Source organism: Vulpes lagopus, chromosome 19 (assembly GCF_018345385.1).
Source record: "Vulpes lagopus strain Blue_001 chromosome 19, ASM1834538v1, whole genome shotgun sequence".
Taxonomy (NCBI): Eukaryota; Metazoa; Chordata; class Mammalia; order Carnivora; family Canidae; genus Vulpes; species Vulpes lagopus.
The window spans coordinates 42,834,064-42,859,217 of NC_054842.1; the positions used below are offsets into that span (position 1 = coordinate 42,834,064).

The 25,154-nt window shown below is 36.4% G+C and overlaps 1 protein-coding gene across 1 annotated transcript; it reads right to left on the bottom strand.

The window, feature by feature from the left end:
* Positions 1-24,159: 24,159 nt before the first annotated feature.
* LOC121478928 (ubiquitin-conjugating enzyme E2 variant 1-like) lies at positions 24,160-24,641 on the bottom strand. Its single transcript, XM_041734423.1, has one exon. The coding sequence runs from the start codon at positions 24,634-24,636 to the stop codon at positions 24,193-24,195; it is 444 nt and encodes a 147-aa protein (XP_041590357.1). The 5' UTR covers positions 24,637-24,641; the 3' UTR covers positions 24,160-24,192.
* Between the last annotated feature and the right edge of the window lie 513 nt (positions 24,642-25,154).

Consider the following 25,154-nt stretch of genomic DNA (forward strand, 5'->3'; position numbering starts at 1 on the left):
AAGTATCCTGGATTCTACAGAGGATTCGGTGTAATGAAGAACAGAAAGGGAGAGAGAATCTTCTAGAGTGGGACAAACTAAAGCCCTAAAGGAATTCCATTTTTAAATAAACTTAAGTGGATCCTATATAGGAAAAAATATATATATTTTAAATATATTATCCAATATAGTACATCTTTGAAAAGAATAAAGATGCTATTAACAATTGCACCAGGACAACAGGCAAAAAGAGGGATTTCCCTAGACAAACAATGATTCACTATCTCATAATTATAAATGACATTTCTCAGAGAACTTTCAGGGATATATGAGAGTGGTCTACACATTGAAAGATGTTATTGACAAGTTAATTTTTCTTAGGGGTGATGGTGTCATGGCTATAAAAGAGAATGTCATTATTCTTGGAAGATACGTGTATACTGAAGTATTTAGAGATAAAGTGTCATGATGCATTCAGCACTCTTGGATGATTTGGAAAAAGGGAAGTGTGTATGTGTGTCAGGGGGTGTGTAGAAAAAAAGAGAGATGGAGCTAGTATAATAATATGTGAATAACAAATTAAAGTAAAAGATTATATTTTTCCATCATGCATTCTTCTAAAGTTTCCATGGATTAGAATTCTTATCCCCCCCATCCAAACAAGTCAACTAGTGAAAAAAAAAAGATAATAAACATTACAATATATGCTTAGGAAAAACAAACAACAGAAAACATTGATTCCTAACTCCCTTTTGCACTCCCAAGTAATTCAGATTTAATTGGTGTGGGATGAGATCAGTGTCAACATGCGTTAAAGGCTCTCAAGCAGGTTTGAAAACCATTAGCTCTGACAATTAATTATGGGCCAGTAACTTTTAGGCCATACTCACTGCTCTCCTGTTTTGTACTACTGTTCTGTAGTTCTAACTGATGGATATCTTCATCCCTAGACCTGTCTGGTCCTTATAATGCTTCCCACAAGACATAGTTATCATCTTTCTCTACCATCCTCATTTCTTCCAGTTTCTATTAATTGTTTTTCTACTTTTGCTCATGATACCTACATTCTCCCAAGAATCAAAGCTAAAATGCAGTAAATTATTTTTTCCCCTGTCCTTCCATAATATCAGAATCAGTGTTGCCAGCTTGCCAGCTACTCCTCCCCACTGCCATCCTCATGACCATCACGAAAGACCTTACTGTCTCTCTCACTGTATCATTAGAAGAGTCTCATTATTGGTCTCTTATTTCTATTATACACTCTCTTTTCTAATCAATCCTAACCACTGCAACCAAAACATCCAAAACCAATCGTAAAAAACTTGTAATTATCCTTATTAAAATGGAATATTATTAAGATACAAAATGCAATGAAAATTTTGTTTTCTGACTTTTAAAATTTTCCATTGTTTTATCACAACTTGAAACTCTAGCCTTGAGGCACCTGGGTGGCTCAGTCAGTTAAGCGTCCAACTCTTGATTTCCACTCAGGTCATGATCTCAGGGTCTAAAGATCAAGCCCTCCATGGGGCTCTGCACTGGGCATAGAGACTGCTTAAGATTCTCTCTCTCTCTCTCTCTCTCTCTCTCTCTCTTTCTCTCTCTCTTTTTCTCTCTCTCTCTCTCTTCCTCCCCCCTTCCCTCTCCCTCTCCCTCTTTTTCTCCCTCCCCCTCTCCCCTCTGCCCCCCTCCCAAATAAATGAAAAAATCAAAACAAATGATTCCAAGCTTATTCCGCATAACACCATATGCTTACCTTGTATTTGAGTGAAAATTCAATTACACATTAATGCCTTATCTACAACTTATTCTTCAAAGACAAAGACAGCCTTCCTGTAAAAAGCTCCTATTATTCCCTATTTTGATGAATCCCCAGAGGATTTCATTTATATCAAACCCACTTTCTCATCTCTAATATTTGGAAACGGAGGTTTTTTTTTCCTAAGTGGGCTCCACACCCACCACAGAGCCCAATGAGGGCTTGAACTCACTATTGTGAGATCAATGAATACCTGAGCAAGATCAAGAGACAGACACTAAACCAAATGAGCCACCAAGGTGCCCCAAATTGAGGTCTTCCGTAAGGGGAACCTTTAGGTAGATTTTTACCCTTTCTTGTATTTCTATTCCTACTCACATACTCATTTCTTCTCAGGGAAGTGGTGCATTACTTTACTCACTTGCAGCTCCCAAGTTGATTTTTCTTTTCCAGACTTCCTTATCTTTCTAATGCCAGCAAGGTATTAACTTGGAGAAAACAACCAAAATGAATCTTTAGTTGTGTATGTTCTCAGCTATTCCACATGTACCTCAGGTGGTCTGGTAGGTTTTTTTTTTTTCTAAGATTTTATTTATTTATTCATGAGAATACACAGAGAGGAGAGAGAGAGAGAGAGAGAGAGAGAGAGAGAGAGAGAGAGGCAGAGACACAGGCAGAGGGAGAAGCAGGCTCCATGCAGGGAGCCCGACCTGGGACTCAATTCTGGGTCTCCAGGATCACGCCCTGGGCTGTAGGCGGCGCTAAACTGCTGAGCCACCAGGGCTGCCCATGGTCTGGTAGTTTTGTAAAACTTTTACCTCTCTTAAAATCATTTTCTACTTTTCATTATAATTATGCAAAATCCCCTTCAATTATACTGCAATCTTTGGGATAAGAAATGTCTTACCCATTTCTATAACTTTTGCAATACTTAGAAGTTGTTCAATAAATGTATACTGGTCTGAGCTGAGCAAATGCTTTTAGTGTTCTATACAAATCATTTTACTGTTCTCTAAAAAAGTTACAGAATGATTATGGTTATTTCTATTATTCTTTTTCACAATAAAGTAAAATATTTTCATTTTAAATTATATTTGGTGGGTTACAGCTGAATTCTGTACCAATAAATTAAACTCTGGATCATGGGAAGAATAGAATGGTAGAAAATGTTGGGTAGGTGAATAAAAGGTTTGTGGAAATTGACTAGTAAATGAGAAATAATGCTCTTTTTCCATCAGATTAAACTAGCTTGAAACTGATATTTATTAAAATTTAAATTGATGAATGCTTAAAAACAGTACACAGAAACCTGTAATTCCATCTTGTAATTCTAATGACAATAAAGAACTAAACAAAATGTTCTCTGTCATTTTTTATATCACTATAACCTTTGGATCAAATTACAGTCTTATACCAAAGTGCATTGAAAAAGAATATCCCTGCCCATATTAAATGCACTATATGGAAAAACATTACTTGTAAGGAATATCTGTATAACATAATTATGTAAACACCTGCTAAGTACAAATGTGCTATTGTGTTTCAATCCCAAATGCTGTGATTGTTTAAAATATAAAGGAAAAGGAGAAAGAGAAAGGCTCTACTGTTTTATCTCAAAAGAGAAAAAAAGTATGTAATTCTCTATAACATTTTGAGGTCATGAAATATGCTATGTTGTTTCTTTTGGCAGCACAATTATTCTTAACATTTGACACTTCTACTCAAAATAAGAACTATTTTTCTTCTTTATCTTCTGGCCATATTTATTATTTTATTGAATAAGATGTCAAAAAAGTAAAAAAATTATAAGGAACCCAAAATGCAAGGAATAAAGGTACAAAATAGGAAAAAAATAAGACGTCATCTGAAAATAAAAGAAGAGATAGACCAAAGAGAAAATCGAAGAGTAAAAATATCCTTACCTCCATCACATCTCATGATGTAAAAGATAGTTTTAAAAACAAACACAAATCTCTATTGTGGAAGTGAACAAAAGTAATCGTTTTATACAAACAAATTTGTCAGAAGAACTAGAATAGAATAAAAGGAATTTCAACAGAAATTGGGCAGGAAATATTAAAATTCTTCCAAATATATTACTATTTTTGTTACGTAAATAAAATGTCAGAATATTTTTTATTAAATTTGTACTTCACCATACATCAATTTGTATATATTTACTACTTAATCAGTTTTCTTTTTTTTTTAATATTTTAATTATTTATTCATGAGAGACCCAGAGAGAGAGAGGCAGAGACACAGGCAGAGGGAGAAGCAGGCTCCATGCAGGGAGCCCGTTGTGGGACTGGCTCCTGGGTCTTCAGGATCATGCCCTGGGCCAGAGGCGGCGCTAAACTGCTGAGCCACCTGGGTTGCCCTTAATCAGTTTTCTATGGAAGATTTTCCCTGATGAAGTTTATACATATGTATTTTAAAATAAATTCTTGAATCACATAGTATTTCTTTCATAAGTAGAGAGTACTTTTTCAATAGTTGCAGGTTAATGTTTTTTATACTTTGTGCAAATAATGACACAATTTCTCTTATTTTTCTTTAATTACTTAGATAAGTTGTATTTCATTTTTTAAATGGCATTTTTCATTGCTTCTTTCAAATCACTATTCCTTTATGTTATAAAGTTTTGATGTTGTGGAGGATTCCTTAAAATAATATTTTCCTAAATAATTTCCATCATCTTTTCTTCCATTGTTCCCCTCAACTGTAATTAGGCCCTATTTGTACACATACATCTACAATGTATCAAATAAAATTTCTCTTTCAATCTCTTCTAAAGACTCTAATTTTTTTCTTATTCAACATCCCACCATCAGTCCCAAGATATATCTCTGACTCCAGGCTCATCAAGTTTCTTAAAGCATCCATTTTAAAGTCGAGCTATCTACAAAGTAAGTTAATAAATACTGACAGGGGTAGCATATGTATTTACAGACACACACTCCAACATCAGTCATATCATTCATTCACATCCTTACATCCTACCGGTCAACAGTCAAGTTAGCTCTACTGTGAAAATGTATACAGACTCCAACCATTTCTTACCATCTTTACCATGACCTCCCAGTACATAATTTATCACTTGAATTATTATCAGAGTCTCCTAACTGGCTTTCTCTCTTCCACTTTTGCCACCCACCCCCCCACACCCATACCTGCTGCCCCACTCCTGTATCCTATTGCCAATCTACTGTCAAAATTCTCTCCATTCCTACCATTTCACTCAGGACGAAAGTCAAAGCCTTAGTAATTGCCTAAACACTGTGCATGATATGACCTCATTCATTCCTTACCAATCTTCTCCTCACTTTTATTTCAGGTACACTGGATTTCCTGCTTTTCCTATAGCATACCAGATTTATTTCCCACTCAACATTTCTGGATCTAAAGGAGTAACTGAAGTGTTTTCTTCTCATCAGGCTCAACAGGAGTGTCACTACAGTCACCTGCGTCTTACATTTGTTCCAATTTGTATTGAGTTCCTACTTTGCTAACTACTCTGTTAAGCTTATGAAATATAAACATGCAAAAAAATAAAAAATAAAGACACCCACTTTCCCAAAGGAGCAGTCTAATGGAGGCAATAAATGCTGTAATGGAGATAAGCACAGGAACCATCAATCCAGAAGATGGACCAGTACGTATTATAGATACTCAAGCTTCTCAAAAAAGTTCAGCCTTGAAGGAGTAGCTAGGGTATGAAAACTAAGAAGAAATTCAGAGGGAATTTCGGGCAGAAGGCATAGGCACAGAATTACTAAAGGATGCAATTTAATTGGGGGAACTGCAAGCTAAGTTCCTCTTCAATTTATAGTAGGGCTCTGACAAATGATAAAGCTGGAAAAAAAAGGCAAGGAATGAAAACAAGGGGGCTGTATGTGTTTATTCTTGCATCAATTCAATAATTTTTCTGTGACATACCCTGTACGACGTTCTGAAGAAACCATGTAGTGGCCGAAGATACGTGGATTTTACACTCATATTGTTTAACATATGGTAGGAAAGAGCATGTGATTTGAAGGGGAAAGTCCTAAGTGTTATGAGAGTGAGCAGAAGCTGTCATAAGTCAGACTCGGAAAATCAATGACACTTTTCCAAAAAATTAACAACAGAGGAGAAATCTGAAGGGTATATAGGTATTAGCCAGTGCTATAGGCTGAAATATGTGCCCCTCAATTTCATAGGTTGATGCTCTACTCCCCAGCACCTCAGGATGTGGCTACACTCGGGAATAGGACTTTTAATGAGGTGATTAATTGAACACAAAGCTGTTAGGGTGGTCCTAATCCAATCCAACTTGTGTCCTAAGAAGAAGAGGAAATTTGAACACACTGAGAGACACCATGGGTGCAAGTGCATGTGTACAGAGGGATGGCCATGTGTGTTTTTTTTTTTAATTTTTTATTTATTTATGATAGACAGAGAGAGAGAGAGGCAGAGACACAGGCAGAGGGAGAAGCAGGCTCCATGTACCGGGAGCCCGACGTGGGATTCGATCCCTGGTCTCCAGGATCGCGCCCTGGGCCAAAGGCAGGCGCCAAACCACTGCGCCACCCCAGGGATCCCCCATGTGTGTTTTATTTCATTCTACTTTCTCTTTTCTTAGCATATCAACTACACTTCTTTGTTACTGTTGTTTTAACTTTTTTAGTGTCTGCCCTAGAGTTTGCAATATACATTCTCAACTAATCCAATTTTTAAACAATGCTATGCCACTTCACAGACCATATAAATACTTTACAAAAGTGATTCTCTCTCCTTCCACTTCTATTATTATGCTGTTACTCATTTTATTTAGATCTAACCATACAGAGCATATATATATACATATATGATTAATGAACATACATCATCAAATATATTGTTGCTGTTGTTATTTTGAACAAACTGTTATCTGTTACATGAAGAGTAACAAAAACAAAAATTTCCATTTTACCTATGCTTATCCTTCAACGCTCATCTTTTTAAATGTAGAGCAGAGTATCTGACTCATACAAATCTCATTCTCTTTAAAGAACTTCTGTTGACATATCTTGCAATGCAGGTCTATTGACACAGCCCTCAATTTTTGTTTGTCTGAGAAAGTCTTTATTTCTCCTTCACTTTTGAAAGATAGTTTGGCAAAATACAAAATCTAGTTTTTTTTTTTCTCAATGCTGTATATAGTTTAATTCACCCCATTCTTGAATTATTTTTCCCGCCTCCTATTTTAGGATTTTTTTCTTTATCTTTAATTTGAAAATGATACATCTAGGTGTTGGTTTTTGGAGCATTCATCTTACAGGGTGTTCTCTTTATTTGTAGGCCTGTGGGGAAATTCTCAGTCATTATCATTTCAAATATTTTATCTATCCCTTCCTCTCTTTCTTATCCTTCTAGTATTCCCACTGCACACATGTTACACCTTTTGTAGTTGTCCCACAGTCTGGGATTTTCTTTTCTTTTTTCTTTCTTTTTTTTTTTTTTTTTTTTTGGTTTTTCTTTTTTCTTTTTCTTTTTCCAAGGATTCTATTGATCTTCTAGCTCAGAGATTCTTTCCTCAGCTGTGTTTAGTCTACTAATAAGCCCATCAAAGGCATTCTTCACTTCTCTCACAGTGTTTTTGATCTCTAGCATTTTGTTTGTTTGTTTCTTAGGATATTTTCATCTCTTTGCTTACGTTGCCCATCTGTTTTGCATTTTACATACTTTATTCATTAAGGCCCTTACCATATTAATCATAGTTGCTTTACATTTTTAATCTGATAATTCCAGCATCCCTGCCATGCCTGATTCTGATGCTTGCCCTGTCTCATCAAATTCTATTTTTGCCTTTTGGTAGGCCCTGTAATTTTATATGATGCCCAGCTATCACAAAAAATTACTAAATATCTTTACAGAAAAACTGACAATTTACCCTCCCACCTAAAGAGCTTTAGAGAGACTTTTCACCCACTGAAGAAAAAGACCACTTATCTAAAATAAAAAGAAACTGTCTTTATTGCTTGCTTATGTATGGGAGAGCTCTACTTATAAATCCACAGTGTGTTAGAACTGTCTTATGTATATGGCTTTGAGGAATGTGAAGTTAAGGAACTGTTATAATTTCAAAAATGAGAGGGTTAGGAAATTTGTGACTTTCATGTGTTACAGGTTTGAGGCTAATGTTGACTGGCTAACTTTTAAACCTGGATCACTGTCACCTGTTGTTGGTCTTCGCTGAGACATGAATGTGATGGGAAATGTCACTGAGCAACTGAGAGTTTAACCCCAGTTCTGCTTTGTTACTTGGCCACTATTTAGGATTATAACCAAAGAACTATCAGTTTTTTAATATTTGGATTACCAATGAGGTTGAATTTCTTTATCTGCGTTTACTATCTCTTTTCCATGTGTTCTTTGCTAATCTATTCGGTTTATTTATACAAGATGTTCTCTTAATTAATTTGTATGACTGCATTTAAGATTTATGAAAAAAAAGTTTTGGCTAGCATATAGAAAGAAATCATTTTCAGATTATTATTTGCTTTTCAAATTTTAATAAATGCTAAAGAATTTCTCTTTATTTACCTTATAGATGTACCCAAACTTCTTTTTTTTTTCTTTTTGTTGCTGTGTATAGTTAGCACACAATGTTACATTAGTTTCAGGTGTACAACTTAGTGATTTGACAAGTTTATACATTATGCTATGTTCACTAGTGTAACTTCCACACTACTTAAATTCCTCTTATATTATCACGGATTATATTCTTTATGTTGTGAATTTATTCCTGGGACTTAATCATTCTATAACTGGAAGATTGTGTCTCCTTCTTCTCTTCACCCATTTTGTCTAACTTCCCACCTACCTCCCTTCTGGCAACCATCAATTGTTCTCAGTATTTATAGATCTGACTCTACTTTTTGTTTGTATATTCATTTTTAGGGTGGTTTTTTTTTTTTTTTGGTTTTGGGTGTTTTTTCTGTTTAGATTCCACTTATGAATGGAGTCATATGGTATTTGTGTTTCTCTAACTGACTTATGTTACTTAGGATAATACCCTCCTGGTCTATCCATATTCTCAAATGGCATGATCTCATCTTTTTCTATGGCTTTGTAATAATCCATTGTATATATACATCACTTTTTCTTTATCCATTCATCTATGAATGGATACTGAAGTTCCTTCCATATCTTGGCTATTGTAAATAATACTGCAGTAAATCTAGAGGTGCATATATCTTTTTGAATTAGTGTTTTTGCTTTCTTTGGGTAAATACATAATAGTAGAATTATTGGATCATATAGTATTTCTATTTTTAATTTTTTGAGAAGCTTCCATACTGTTTTCCACAATGCCTGTGCCAATTTACATTCCCACCGATAGTGCACAAGAATTCTTTTTTCTCCACATCCTTGCCAACACTTGTTTTTTGTGCCTTTAATTTTAACCATTCTAACATGTGTAAAGTGGTATCTCATTATGATTTTAATTTTCATTTCCCTGATGATGAGTGGTATTGAGCATCTTTTCATGTGTCTGTTGGTCATTTGTATGTCTTCTGTGGGAAAATGTCTATTCAAATCCTTTGTTTATTTTTGAATTGTTTTTTGTTTGTTTGTTTATTGGTTCCTCTTTTTGGCGTTGTTTTGAATAAGTTCTTTATATATTTTGGATATTAACCCTTATTGGATATATCATTTGCATATATCTCCTCCCATTCAGTCAGTTGTCTTATCATTTTGTTGATGTTTCCTTTGCTGGGTAGAAACTTATTATTTTGATGTAGTCCCAATAGTTTATTTTTGCTTTTGTTTCCCTTGCCTTGTGAGACATGTCTAGAAAAATGTTACTATGGCTGATGCCAGAGAATTTACTGCCTGTGTTCTTTTCTAGGATACTTATGATTTCAGGTCTCACATTTAGGTCTCTAATCCATTTACTTTTGTGTGTAGCATAAGAAAGTGGTCCAGTTTCATTCTTTCACATGTAGCTCTTCAGTTTCCCCAGCACCATTTATTGAAGAGAATGTCTTTTCCCCATTGTAGATTCTTACTTCATTCCTCATATATTAATTGACCATATAAGAGTTTCTTTCTGGACTCTATTCTGTTCTATTATCTATGTGTCTACTTTTGTGCCAGTACTATATTGTTTTGATTACTACAGCTTTGTAATGTATCCTGAAATATGATATTGTGTTAACTCTGGTTTTGTTCTTTTTCAAGATTGTTTTGGCTATTTGGAGTCTTCTGTGGTTCCACACATATTTTGGTATTATTTTTTCTATTTCAGTGAACAGTGCTATTGGTATTTTGATAGAGATTGCACTAAATCTATAGGCTTCTTTGGCTAATATGGATATTTTATTCCTCCAACCCATGAGCATGAAATATCTTTTCATTTGCTTGTGTTGTCTTCAATTTCTTTTATCAGCATTTTATAGTTTCTGGAGTACAGGTCTTTCATCTCTTTGGTTAAGTTTATTCCTAGATATTCTTTTTGATGTAATTATAAATTTAATCTACAATTTAATCTAATTAAAAAGTAGAAATTTTTAGAGGCATCTGGGTGGCTTAGTGGTTGAACATCTGCCTTTGGCTCAGGTTGTGGTCCCAGAGTCCTGGGATCAAGTCCCACATCAGGCTTCCCACAGGGAACCTGCTTCTCCCTCTGCCTATATCTCTATCTCTCTCTCTGTCTCTCATGAATAAATAAATACAATATTTTTAAAAATTATAAATTTTTAAATTTCTCTTTTTGTTACTTTGTCATTAGTGTATAGAAACACTAACAATTTCTAGGTATTATATTGTATCCTGCCATTTTACTAAATTCATTTATTACTTCTGGTAGTTTTTTGGTGGAAATTTTAGGATTTCCTATGTATAATATCATGTCATCTGCAAATAATGACAGTTTAACTTTTAATACCAATATAGATGTTTCATTAATTTTCTTATCTGATTGCTGTAGCTAGAACTTCCAGTACTATGTTGAATGAAACTGGTGTGAATGGATATCTTGTCTTGTTCCTGCCCTTAGAGGGAAAGCTGTTTTTCAACACTAAGTGTGAAGTTAGCTATGAGTTTTTCATAGCTAAATTTTTGCCTTTATTATGTTATAAGGTATTTGCTATCTAACTCCACTTTATTGGAAGTTTGTTTGTTTGTTTGTTTGTTTGTTTGTTTTATCACGAATTGATGTTGAATGTTACCAAAAGCTTTTTCTGCATCTAGCAAGATGATCATATTAGTTTTTTAAAGATTTACTTTTCTATTAATTTTAGAGAGAGACTGGGAGAGAGAGAGTGTGTGTATGCTTGAGTAGGGAGGGGATAAAGGGAGAGGGAGAGAGAATCCTCAAGTGGGCTGAGTGCAGGGTCCAATGTGGGGCTCAATCCCAGGACCTTGAGATCATCACCTGAGCTGAAATCAAGAGTCAGCCATTGCACAGACCAAGCCACTCAGGGGCCCCAAAGATCATATGATTTTTTTTCCTTCATTTTGTTGATATGGCATACAATTTTGATTGACTTGCCAATATTGAATCATCCTTGAATCCCCAAAATACATCCCACCTGATCGTGCTGAATGATCTTTTTAATGTATTTTTGTACGTGGTTTGCTAATATTTTGTTGTGGATTTTTGCATCTGTGTTCATGAGGAATATTGTCTTGTAGTTTTCTTTTTTGTGATGTCTTTGGATTTGATATTGGGGGAATGCTAGCCACCTGGAATGTATCCAGAAGCTTTCCTTCTGCTACTATTTTTGGAATAGTTTGCGGAGAATGGATATCAACTCTTTTTAAAATATCTTGTAGAATTCCCCTGTGAATTCATCTGATTCTGGACTTTTATTTTTGGTAGCTTTTTGATCACTGGTTCAATTCCATTACTCTTAATTGATCTGTTTAGATTTTCTGTTTCTTCCTGGTTTAGTTTTGGAAAATTAGGTGTTTCTAGAAATTTATCCATTTCTTCTAAGTTGTCCAGTTTGTTGACATATAATTTTTCCTAGTATTCTCTTATAATTCTTTGTATTTCTGTGGTGTTAGTTGCTACTTCTTTCCTCTGATTTTATTTTTGTGGAATCTTTGTCTTTTTTTTTCCTTGATGATTCCGGTTAAGGGTTTTTTTTTTGTTTGTTTGTTTTGTTTTGTTTTGTTTGTTTTTTATCTTTTCAAATAACCACTCCTCTTGGTTTCACTGATTTTTCTCTTTTTTATTTTCTATGACATTTATTTCTGTTCTGATCTTTATTTTCTCCTTTGTTCTAATAATCTTGGGTTTTGTTTCTTCTACTTTTTTCTACTTTCTTTGGGTGTTAGGTTAGATTTTTTTTTCTTTTAGCTTTTTCTTGTTCCTGAAGTAGGCCTACATTGCTATATACTTCCCTCTTAGAACTGCTTTCATTGTGTCCCAAAGATTTTGAAACTTTGTGTCTTCATTTTCATTTGTCTCCATTTTTAAGAATTTCTTTGATTTCTTTGTTGAGACAGTAGTTGCTTAGAATGCTGTTTAGTTTCCACATGTTTGTGTTTTTTTTCAGTTTTTTCTTCTGATTTATTTCTAGATTCATACCATTGTGATCAGAAAAGATGAATGATATGATTTCAATCATATCATAAATTTATTGAGGCTTGTTTTTCCACCTAATATGTTACCTATTCTGGACAATATTCCATGAACACCTGAAAAATGTATATTCTGTTGGTTTTGGATGCAACATTCTGTGTAGATTTGTTATATCCATCCATCTTGTCCAATGTATCATTCAAAGACATTGTTTTCTTAATCTGTCTGAATAATCTATCCACTGAATGTATACCCTACTCTTAGCACATTACCATTAATTTCTTTTTGTATCCATTAATATTTGCTTTATGTATTTATTCATTCCAGTGTTGGGCTTGTAGATATTTACAATTGTTGTATCCTCTTGGCTTGATTCCTTTATCATTATGTAATGCCTTTTTTGGTCTCTTGTTACAGTCCGTTTAAAGTCTATTTTGTCTGATGTGAGTATTGTTACCTTGCCTTATGTGTGTGTGTGTGCTTCCGTTTGCATAGTGAATGTTTTTCTAGCCCTTTACTTCCAGTCTGCATGTGTCTTTATGTTTAAGGTGAGTCTCTTGTAGGTAGACTATGGATGAGTACCTTTTTTTTTTTTTTTCCTGAGAGAGAGAGAGAGAGAGGGAGAGAGCATGAGCAGAGAAGAGGAAGAGGGAGAAAGAGCATTAACAGGGAAGGGAGAAAAGGAGAGAGAATTTCAGTCTCCATACCAGGGTCCACACCCAAATACAGCCTGACTCAGGGTTTCATCTCAGGATACTGAGATCATGTGATCATGAGATTAGGAGATCATGACCTGAATAGAAATCAAGAGTCAGAAACTTTAACTGACTGAGCCACCCATGAGCCTCTAGATGTTATTTTTTTAAATCCATTCTGCCACCCTATGTCTTTGAAATATTTAGGGCATTTACAATTGCAGTAGTTATTAATCATTGAGTGCTTATTGCCATTTTCCTGTTTGTTTTCTGATTATTTTGTAATTCTTCCTTTCTTCTTAATCTCTTTATTTGTGACTGATGAGTTTCAATAGTGTTGTGTTCAGCTTTATTCCTCTTTGTGTATCTAACATAGGTTTTGTGTTTGTGGTTCCTATGAGGTTTATATACAACATCCTAAATAAAGAGCAGTCTATATTAATTTGATTACTTAAGTTCAAACACATTCTTTAAAAAGAAAGAAAAAAACACTTTTTTTCGTTTTTCCCTTTCTTCTCTCTTTTTACTCCCTACTGCCTGTTTTATATATATGTTGTCATATTTTACATCTTTTATTCATAATTTTTATGTGTAATTATTTGTGGCCATTTCTTTTCCACTTAAAGAAGGCCATTTAACATTTCTTGTAAGGATGGCTTAGTGGTGATAAACTCCTTTATATCTTGATTGTCTAGAAAACTCTTAATCTGTCCTCCAAATTTCAATGATAACCTTGCTGGATAGAGGATTTTTAGTTATAGGTTTTTCTTTTTCTTTTTTTTTTTTCTTTTAGCAATTTGAATATATCTTGCCACCCTCTTATGACCTGCAAAGTTTCTGCTGAAAAATTATCTGATAGCCTGATAGATTTTTCCCTGTAGGTTACTTTTTTTTAAAATTTTTATTTATTTATGATAGTCACACACAGAGAGAGAGAGACAGAGACATAGGCAGCGGGAGAAGCAGGCTCCATGCACCGGGAGCCGGACGTGGGATTCGATCCAGGGTCTCCAGGATCGCGCCCTGGGCCAAAGGCAGGCACTAAACCGCTGCGCCACCCAGGAATCCCTGTAGGTTACTTTTTATTTCTCTCGTTCTGCTTTTAAAATTCTCTCCTTATCTTTAAACTTTGATGTTTTAATTAATATATGTCATGAGTGAACCTCTTCAGGTTCATCTTGTTTGGAACTCTCTGTTCTTGGATTTGGATGTCTAATTTGTTCTCTAGATTAGAGAGATTTTCAATGATTATTTCTTCAAATACAATTTCTACACCCTTCTCTCTTCCTCTGGAACCCATATAGTGTGAATGTTTGCTTGTTTGATGTTGTCCAAGAGATCTCTTAATCTATCCTCTTTTTAAAATTATTTTCTCTTTTTGCTGTTTAGCTTCTATGCTTTCCATTACCCTGTCTTCCAGATCACTAATAAATACATTCTTCATTCTCCTCTAATCTACTATTGATTCTCTGTAGTGTGTGTTTGATTTTAGTTATTATATTCTCCAAACTTGATTATTTCTTTTTAATGTTTTCTATTTCCTTATTGAAGGTCTCACTGAATTTTTCCATTCTTTTCTCTAGCCCAGTAAGCATCTTTACAATCATTGCTTTAATTCTTTATCAAGTATATTGCTTATCTGTATTTCATTTAGCTCTTTCTCCAAAGTTTTTTTATTCTCTCTTTTGGAGCATATCTCTGTCTCACCATTTTACTTGACTTTCTGTGTTTGTTTGTAATGAATTAGGCAGAATGTTTACTTCTCCTGAATTTGAAGGAATGATCTTGTGCATAGTGTCCTCTATGCAGATAATATGTGCTTGTTGAATGCTGCATGGCTGGAAATATGCTAGTTACTCTTGTAAGCCATCGACTTTTACAGAAAGAAGATTAATAATAAAAAATAATAATAAAACAAAGAATCCCAAAACCCAACAAAACAAAACAAGAAGAAAGGAAAGAAAAAAAGGAGTGTTATGAAAAAAAAAAAAAAAAAAAAAAAGGAGTGTTATGGGCTCATGGACCCTGGGCCCACTGATGTCATAAACTCATTTGTTCCTGACTGAGCTTATAAGGTGGAGGGAAAAGGAGTGTTCCTGCAGCTCCTTAGCTTTTTTTAAATGCCAACTTTTCTTTCTCTGCCTCAGATGACCAGGGCTCGCGTGTGTTTACAAAATCTGAGCTTGCTTAGGTGGCAAGCTCATTGTGATAATCAGACCCACTTATGGTATCCAGACTCTGCTCTGGTCTAGGCTTTCAAGATTGATGAGGACATAAACCATATTGTTCTCTAACCCCTCTGATTGAGAGAGCTCTCCCACAGCTCCTCACTGCTTAGCAGAGTTCTAGTATTGCCTCTTTTATATGCTAGTTTCTCTTTTAAACTGTGTGGTTTTTTTTTTTTTTATTTCAGTGCCCAAAGATAGAGGAATCTGTTCAGTGCTTTCCCTCCCCACTATGTTCACGGTGTCAGGGGTGGGGGATCCCCCTTGTTACCATGTCTCCATCTTGCTTGCTGTTCTATCTTTCATTGTTCAGAAGCTGTTCAAACAGCCCTTCTTCAGGAGGAGTTGTTCTACAAATAGGTGTAATTTGGTGTGTTCCATGTAAGAAGTAAGTTCAGGGGCTTCCTGTGTCACCATCTTGGACCAGAACCAAGATGTATCTACCACCACTAACACATCTCAGGCCTTCATTTTCCCATACTTAGTGAATTGGCCTCTCAACTAATTACTTTACACTAGTATCCTTTCTTCCTAGCATTTCTATTACCATAGACTATCTTCCTAATCCCTGCTTTGATCAAGTCCATTTTCCTCCATGAAAACCTCCTGATGGTCTAAACCATAATATCCTAAGACACTACAGAATCCTGTCACATGCAACTCCCACTCATAACTTGCCTGGATGTTAGGACAACACAAATCCTGGACTCCCAACAGCCTCAAGTATTCATTCTCCTTCAACATCTATTCATTCTTTTCTTCTTCCTCTTACCTTTAGTCAATGCCTGGCCTATGCAACTTACCCAAGGAATGCTAAGACAAATAAGATCTGAAAATATTCATATTAAAGCTGGGAAGTCTTGGAAGTAATCATAAAAGTCACCCAGAATGTACTGAGAACTGTGATAAATCTGAGATAGTGGTGAAGGGCACGCTTCTCACAGTTCATAATGCTTGAGCTGAATCTTGAATGCCAAAGAAAACCAGATGTAAAGGCCCAAAATGGCGAGTATGTTTGAAACACCTGGGAGCTCTAAATAGTTCTGTACAGACATAATAGAAAGGCTGAAGGTGAGAGATGAGGCTGGAGAGAAAGCGTGGGCATATGTATAGATTCATGCCAAGAAAAACATGTGAGGATTCCTTCAGATAAATTAACCTGAATGTCTGGTTGATACAATATGTGAGATGGGAAGGGAGCAGGAATAAAATCATTTTGATTAAGATAACTCCTAGTTTCCCAATATAGACAGTGTGGTAGATGCTTGCTTGGTAGACAAGGAACTAGAGGAGAAACAGGTTTGAGGTGGGGAGAGTAGATCCATATGGGGACATAATGGGTTTGCACTGCCTGGGAGAAATACAGATTCAGAAATTCAATTGGATTTTTTCTTCTCTGTCATTACTCACTAGTCCCTCCAACTATAATGCCCTCCTTTGTCTCTCCCAACTCATCAAATCCTATCCAATCTACAACCTAAGTCCCAGTCAATTGTCATAAAAATCTTTATCTGTATGAACTCAAATGAAACTTTTACCTAAAAGCTGTCTAAATGCTTCCTGTCCAAATACAAGTCTTCTCTTTCAATGAAACTGCTCTGCCTTGTTAAATGGCTCCATATGAGAGGGGTTGGCACATTGTACAGGCAATTCTTTTGTCTGTTTTGATTTCAATTCCATAGCAACTAGTAGAACTTATTGGGAAGATGAAAGCAAGTTGGAGATAGATTGAAGGAAAAATTATGCTTGGGGGGAAATGTACACTTGCTACTGTGAATTATTTAGCCCGGTCATCATGAAAGATAGCAAAGACAAAATAAAGAAGTGGCTTCCCAGTAAAGGGTCACAGCTTGTTTGCATTTTGTGTATAGGGTATGCCAGGGCCCTATTGTATCTCAATAGATGGAGTCCTTGGCTGTGACCATTGTCATGTTTTGTATATTAGTGAATTCTTAACTGTTATCTGCATGTAAAAGAAGACTGTTTTCCTAGAGATTAATAGATATTGAAATCCATAACTCTCAGGTTTGAATAATACGAAAGCTCCCTTCCTCCTCTGCCTTTCAACATAATAAAGCTTTAATATAAGTTAGGTTTTAAATAATTTGAAACAATAGAGAAAGGCACATATTATATGCTAACATTCAGGATATACAGTAATGGCTGAGGAGTGTGCACTGTGCTTGTAGCCGATGAATCGTAAACATTGAATACTATTTTGTTTTTTCCTATAGATGACCTTTAGAAGTCACTAGTATTTTTAGTGATACTCATGTATCAACTCTCCTTGCCTAATAAAATGAAATAGACTTGAACACAGATAAAAAAAGAGATATATCCTTTTCCTATATCAAATGCCACCTTTTCAGAGACATCTTTAGCAATAAAAAAGAAATGTGGATGAGCATATTTTCTACATCCTTAGTACCGTGAGGAAATTGTGCTGCATGTCTAATTTTTGTGATTCTTTGTTTTGAAGATCACTGTGAGGTTAAGTTTAAAAGGAGTAGTAGTATGGGTTAGCAATACTAAAATTACTACCTGTGGCTTTTAGGATGGAGCATATGAATAAACATATTGAGAATGATGAAAGCCATACGTCTTCTGTTGGTGAAAGGGTTTAGAAATATGAAAAGGAAGAAAAACAGAATAAACTCTGTGTAATCAATTAAAATTTGAGGTAGTAGTATGAATGCATAGTTTTTAATATAGAGATAAAGAGGGGTGCTAAGTGGCTCAGTTGGTTGAGCATCTGCCTTCAGCTCTGGTCATGATCCCAGCTGGGATCAAATCCTGAGTCTGGGTCCCTGCTCAGTGGGAAATCTGCTTCTCTCTCTGATTCTCCTCTCCACTCATGTGTTCTCTTTCTCTCTCTCTCTCTCTCTCTCTCTCTCTCTCTCTCTCTCTCTCTCCCTCAAATGAATTGGTAAAAAAAATCTTTTAAAAATTTGTATATATAGAAATGAAATTATAGCTAGGAATAGGAAGATACGGATATATGTATATTTATATTTTGTAGCTCTTCTGACTGAAAGAGCCTAGAAGCAAAGCTACCCCTATAGCAATGAGCAAACCTAACTTTCAGATACTGGTTTCCTTATACCATACCAACTAAAAGAAGCAGGGGATCCTTAGAGAAATGACTGAGTTGAGGACTATGAGAGAGAAAGGAAAAGATGAGTCTGGAACATCTTGTTGTAATGTAAAGCAAGGAATTGCTTTATAAAGGAATAAAATAATGAGAATATATCAAAAGCACGATGAAATCACCTTGAAATGGCTTCTCACCAATCAAATTTGGGATAGGTTTTATAAAAATGAGTAGGAATAGCAGAACATTCATGAGATAAAAATAAGAATTTATATGAGCTCCTACTAATAAAATTAGTAAACAAATATGTAAAAGGAAAAGAATAATGAAGCTAGAAAATCAACTATTTTTAAAGCCATCCTAGAAATTATTCATTTAACCACAAATATATGATGGCTAAATCTAGTTATAAAAAATGTGGTGAGATACTTATTTTTGCAAAGTAGTCTTCTTTGAATTACTTATTACTCAAAAAGGAAATATAACTTTACAGTGGGTGAATCTCACAAAAAATAGTCAAGTAATCAAAGTTAATATCACCAATAGAAGGATAGACCGATGCTAGAAACCTCCTGACATGATACACTAGAAAAGACAGAGCATTGCTTTCATGATCTTTTCTGCCAAAAAGTTATAACCTGAATCAAACCATAGTGAAACATCAGACAAACCCAAATTGAAGAACTCTCTAAATGGAGAGTATGATGATTTTAAAAAAGATTTTATTTATTCATTCATGAGAGACACAGAGAGAGGCAGAGAAACAGACAGAGGGATAAACAGGCTCCCTGCAGGGAGCCTGATGCAGGACTCGATCTCAGAACCCCAAGGTCTTGACCTGAGCCAAAAGCAGATGCTCAACCGCTGAGCCATCCAGGCATTTCTACATTAGATTCTCAGAACTCATTTACGATAGCTGAAAATGTGTACCTTTTGGCTAAACTCTCCAATTTCCCCTAATCCCTAGGCCCTGGAAACCACTTTTCTCCTTTCTGTCTCTAAGAATTTAAGGTGTTTTTTTTTTCCTTTAGATTCCATATAGAAGTGATACAGCACAGTATTTGTCATTCTCTGTCTGGGTTATTTATTTTTTGTATATTTTTTATTGGAGTTGATTTGCCAACATATAACACCCAGTGCTCATCCCATCAAGTGCCCCCCTTAGTGCCCGTCACCCAGTCACTCCATCCCCCTACCCACCTCCCCTTCCACTACCACTTGTTCATTTCCCAGAGTTAGGAGTCGCTCATGTTTTGTCTCCCTCTCTGATATTTCCCACTCATTTTCTTTCCTTTCCCCTATAAACCCTTTCACTATTTTTTATATTCCCCGTATGAGTGAAACCATATAATGTTTGTCCTTCTCCAGTTGACTTATTTCACTCAGCATAATACCCTCCAGTTCCATCCACATTGAAGTAAATGGTGGGTAGTCATCATTTCTAATGGCAGAGTAATATTCCATTGTGTACATAGACCACATCTTCTTTATCCATCATCTTTCGATGGACACCAAGGCTCCTTCCACAGTTTGGCTATTGTGGACATTGCTGCTAGAAACATCGGGGTTACAGGTGTCCCGGCGTTTCACTGCATCTGTATCTTTGGGGTAAATCCCCAACAGTGCAATTGCTGGGTCGTAGGGCAGGTCTATTTTTAACTCTTTGAGGAACTTCCACACAGTTTTCCAGAGTGGCTGCCCCAGTTCACATTCCCACCAACAGTGCAAGAGGGTTCCTCTTTCTCCGCATCCTCTCCAACATTTGTTGTTTCCCATCTTGTTAATTTTCACTGTTTTCACTGGTGTGAGGTGGTATCCCATTGTGGTTTTGATTTGTATTTCCCTGATGGCAAGTGATGCAGAGCATTTTCTCATGTGCATGTTGGCCATGTCCATGTCTTCCTCTGTGAGATTTCTCTTCATGTCTTTTGCCCATTTCATGATTGGATTGTTTGTTTCTTTGCTGTTGAGTTTAATAAGTTCTTTATAGATCTTAGATAGTAGCCCTTTATCTGATAGGTCATTTGCAAATATCTTCTCCCATTCTGTAGGTTGTCTTTTAGTTTTGTTGACTGCTTCATTTGCTAGGCAGAAGCTTTTTATCTTGATGAAGTCCCAATAGTTCATTTTTGCTTTTGTTTCCTTTGACTTCATGGATGTATCTTGCAAGAAGTTGCTGTAGCCAAGTTCAAAAAGGGTGTTGCCTGTGTTCTCCTCTAAGATTTTGATGTAGTCTTGTCCCACATTTGGATCTTTCATCCATTTTGAGTTTATCTTTGTGTATGATGCAAGAGAATGGTCTAGTTTCTTCTGCATGTGGCTGTCCAATTTTCCCAGCACCATTTATTGAAGAGACCGTCTTTTTTCCAGTGGATAGTCTTTCCCGCTTTGTCAAATATTAGTTGACCAAAGAGTTGAGAGCCCGTTTCTGGGTTCTCTATTCTGTTCCATTGATCTATGTGTCTGTTTCTGTGCCAGCACCACACTTTCTTGATGAATACAGCTTTGTAGTACAACCTGAAATCCGGCATGTGACACCCCTAGCTCTGCTTTTCTTTTTCAATATTCCCCTAGATATTCACGGTCTTTTCTGATTCCACACAAATCTTAAGATGATTTGTTCCAACTCTCTGAAGAAAGTCCATAGTATTTTGATAGGGATTGCATTGAATGTGTAAATTGCCCTGAGTAGCATAGACATTTTCACAATATTAATTCTTCCAATCCATGAGCATGGAATGTTTTTCCATCTCTGTGTCTTCCTCAATTTCTTTCAGAAGTGTTCTGTAATTTTTAGGGTATAGATCTTGTATCTCTTTGGTTAGGCTTATTCCTAGGTATCTTATGCTTTTGCGTGCAATTGTAAATGGGATTGACTCCTTAATTTCTCTTTCTTCAGTCTCATTGTTAGTGTATAGAAATGCCAATGATTTCTGGGCATGAATTTGTATCCTGCCACACTGCCAAATTGCTGTATGAGTTCTAGCAATCTTGGGGTGGAGTCTTTTGGGTTTTCTATGTACAGTATCATACATGTCATCTGCAAAGAGGGAGAGTTTTACTTCTTCTTGGTCAATTTGAATGTCTTTTATTTCTTTTTGCTGTCTGATTGCTGAGGCTAGGACTTCTAGTACTACGTTGAATAGCAGTAGTGAGAGTGGACATCTCTGTTGTGTTCCTGATCTTAGGGAAAAGGCTCTCAGTTTTTCCCCACTGAGAATGATATTTGCTGTGGGCTTTTTGTAGATGGCTTTTAATATGCTGAGGAATGTTCCCTCTATCCCTATACTCTGAAGAGTTTTGATCAGGAATGGATGCTGTACTCTGTCAAATGCTTTCTCTGCATCTATTGAGAGGTTCATATGGTTCTTGTTTTTTCTCTTATTGATATGATCTATCACGTTTATTGTTTTACGAGTGTTGAACCAGCCTTGCATCCCAGGGATAAATCTCACTTGGTCATGGTGCATAATCTTCTTAATGTACTGTTGGATCATATTGGCTAGTATCTTGTTGAGAATTTTTGCATCTGTGTCTATCAGGGATATTGGTCTATAATACTTCTTTTCGGTGGGGTCTTTGTATGGTTTTGGAATTAAGGTGATGCTGACCTCATAAAGCGGGTTTGGAAGTATTCCATCCCTCTTTATCCTTCGGAAAAGCTTTAGTAGAATAGGTATTGTTTTTCACATATTTGATAGAATTCCCCTGTATATATATATATATATACATTTCACATATGTGTGTGTGTATATATATATATATATATATATATAAATATATATATGAAATCCACCTGATCCAGTGTATCATTTAAACCTTTTGTTTCAGGCAGCCCTGGTGGCTCAGCGGTTTAGCGCTGCCTTCAGCTCAGGGCCTGATCCTGGAGACCCGGGATCAAGTCCCACATCGGGCTCCCTGAATGGAGCCTGCTTCTCCCTCTGCCTATTTCTCTGCCTCTGTGTGTGTGTGTGTCTCACAAATAAATAAATAAAATCCTTAAAATAAAATAAACCTCTTATTTCTTTGGTGATGTTGTGCTTATAAAATCTCATTTGCATGAAATGCCATGTTGAAGTCTCCTACTATTAGTGTATTATTATCTAAGTATGTCTAACTTTGGTTATTAATTGATTGATATACTTGGCAGCTCCCACATTAGGGGCATAAATATTCACGATTGTTAGGTCTTCTTGTTGGATAGACCCTTTAAGTATGATATAGTGTCCCTCTTCTTTTTTTTGAATATTAATGCACACTTTCTTTTTTATTATATTAAAATCAGGCAATGGTCTGACAATAAAAAGGCTGCTTATGGAATACTGTTATGTTCAACTTTACTTACAGGATGTTAAATCCTTAGAACTAAGGTATCCCCCAGAAAAAGATTAATGGAAACATCAATTGCTTTTCAGACTTGATAGTTGCTGCTTCAAAAGGTGGTCTTATACAAACACTAAATTAAAAAAAAATCTTTAGAACACAATGAATCGCTTTTATTTCGGTATGCATCCACATCTGAGCATTTAGTGGTCCTGAACAGAAAAGTGGAAAAACGCAGCAATTTGCCAGGAAGTCATGCCCGCCAATTTCGGGGATCTGCTGTGCACACTGAGTTCTTTCTCGATCCCTGCTTAGGACCATGAGACGCAGCAGCACCAAAACCAAAGTATGCACCGAATCCAAGGTTCTTTTCGTTCCAGTTGTCAGATTCCAAACTAGGCCCAAATGGATTGTAAGATGACCACATGAGAACCCTGTTTAAAACTTCTTCAATTGTTAAAAGCAAAAGCAATTACAGGAAAAGAAAACAATTCATTTAGAGGGATCGTGTGTGCTTACAAGTGTCTTCTGTGGCCTTTCTCCAAGTTTTACCACCAAGCACTTTGAGAGCTGGCAGGTCTGAAGACCCCTGGTGACTGTTCTTTTCACTTTATCAAAACCTGAGCTAAAAAAATGGCATCAGCTGATGATGACAGCAGAGGGTGGCAGGGCTGAGGACCCAATATTCATTCCCAGGCTGGTGGAGAGTGAGTAAATGTGGTTCCAAACTAAACGAGGGAAGTCAGAGACTCTTTCCAACCTTACCTGATGGCTTCTGGCCAAAGCAAGGAAGTATTGGGTTGTGATGGTGCAAAAAGGGACTTGAGAAGGAAGGAAAAAGCAGCACCCCTCGATTAAGGTGGGGGAGAAGATATGGGGAAAGCCCTGAATTCCTCACCAAAGGCCAATTTCAGAGGGGAGCAGAGGGGGTTACAATCTATGCTTCGGCCGAGGGTGGTCATGGGAAGTGGAGAAAGGATGATGGCTTGGAGGGGGAAGGGCATCATTTAAGACTTAAAAAAAAACCAGGGGTGCAGCTGGAGCACCCCTGCACACCCAGCAGTAGTCCCACAGGCTGCGACCTGAAACCTTCACGCCTATTCTAGCAAGCCACCCCAAGCTGGAGGGCTGTGGCAGGGACAGAGGGGTGGGTGGGTGGAGGGAGGGAGGGGGGCAGCAGGAGGAGAAGGGGAAAAGGCAGAGACCCCAGGCCATGTAATCAGCAGCAAGGTGATTGTATGATGTGTCTTTTCACAGTTGAGTTAGATGTGCCCACCGGTTATGATGGGAATCAATTTAAATATACTTTCTTGATCCCAGAAGTTCAACTATGTGGACAGTGGTTACACTGGACAGGATGATTTGTTATAGCACAACTTATATATTTCAAATGGACAAAAAATTAGTATCGTTTACAGTATCTTAAGATAAATTGCCTTTGAATGAGAGCTTCCTTTCCAGTACTTTTGAGGTCTACAAGACGTATCTAGAAAATGTACTACTGTGGAAAATGACTGCTTAAATCGAATGGGGGGAAGGGGGGGGCCTGTGGTTTCTCTTTTTGATTAATTGCTGTAACACTGTCCTTCGGGTGGCTGAGGGAGTTTCATGTTTTCTTTAGACATCATTAGGCGCCGGAGCTCTTGCAGGACAACTTTGATGCTATATGAATTCTGCCATTTTGCTAGCACGGATATGGCTCTTGGGTCCACCACTCCATTAGAACTATTAACTCCATTCATATTAATTTTTGTTACAAATCTTACAAAGGGGGGTGCTTCTGGGTATTTAGGTCCACATTCTATTTTAAGGCTGTGTATTCGGTTTTCATAAATTGTTCTTGGAGGCCCAATTATCATCCCTGTCCATCTTGAAAGTGTCATGTCTTCGTCATCTTCTAGACCCCAGCTAACTGTGCCATCTCCTACTCCTTTCTGGCCTTCTTCCAGTTCTTCCAACAGTCGAAAATTGCGAGGGACTTTTACTCCCGAGCCCGTGGTGGCTGCCATCTTGCGTCGCTTATAGTGTCCCTCTTCATCTCTTACTACAGTCTTTGGGATAAATTTTAATTTATCTAATATGAGGATTGCTACTCCTGCTTTCTTTTGAGGACCATTTGAATGGTAAATGGTTCTTCATCCTTTCATTTTTAGACTGGAGGTGTCCTTAGGTCTAAAATGAGTCTCTTGTAAAAAAAAAAAAAATGAGTCTCTTGTAGACAGAATATAGATGGGTCTTGCTTTTTTATCCAGTCTGAAATCCTGCATCTTTTAATGGGATCATTTAGCCCATTCACGTTCGTCATAACTATTGAAAGATATGAATTTAATGTCATCGTAATACCTATTTCAGTCTCTGTTTTTGTGGATTCTGTGGGCTTTTCCTTTTACAGAGTCCCCCTTAATATGTCTTGCAAAGCTGGTTTGGTGGTCACATATTCTTTCAGTTTCTGCCTATCTTGGAAGCTCTTTATCTCTCCTTCTATTCTGAATGAGAGCCTTGCTGGATAGAGTATTCTTAGCTGCAA

Coding starts and splice junctions, on each gene's coding strand:
- LOC121478928 (XM_041734423.1), bottom strand. CDS start 24,636: ATGGCAGCCACCACGGGCTCGGGAGTAAAAGTCCCTCGCAATTTTCGA.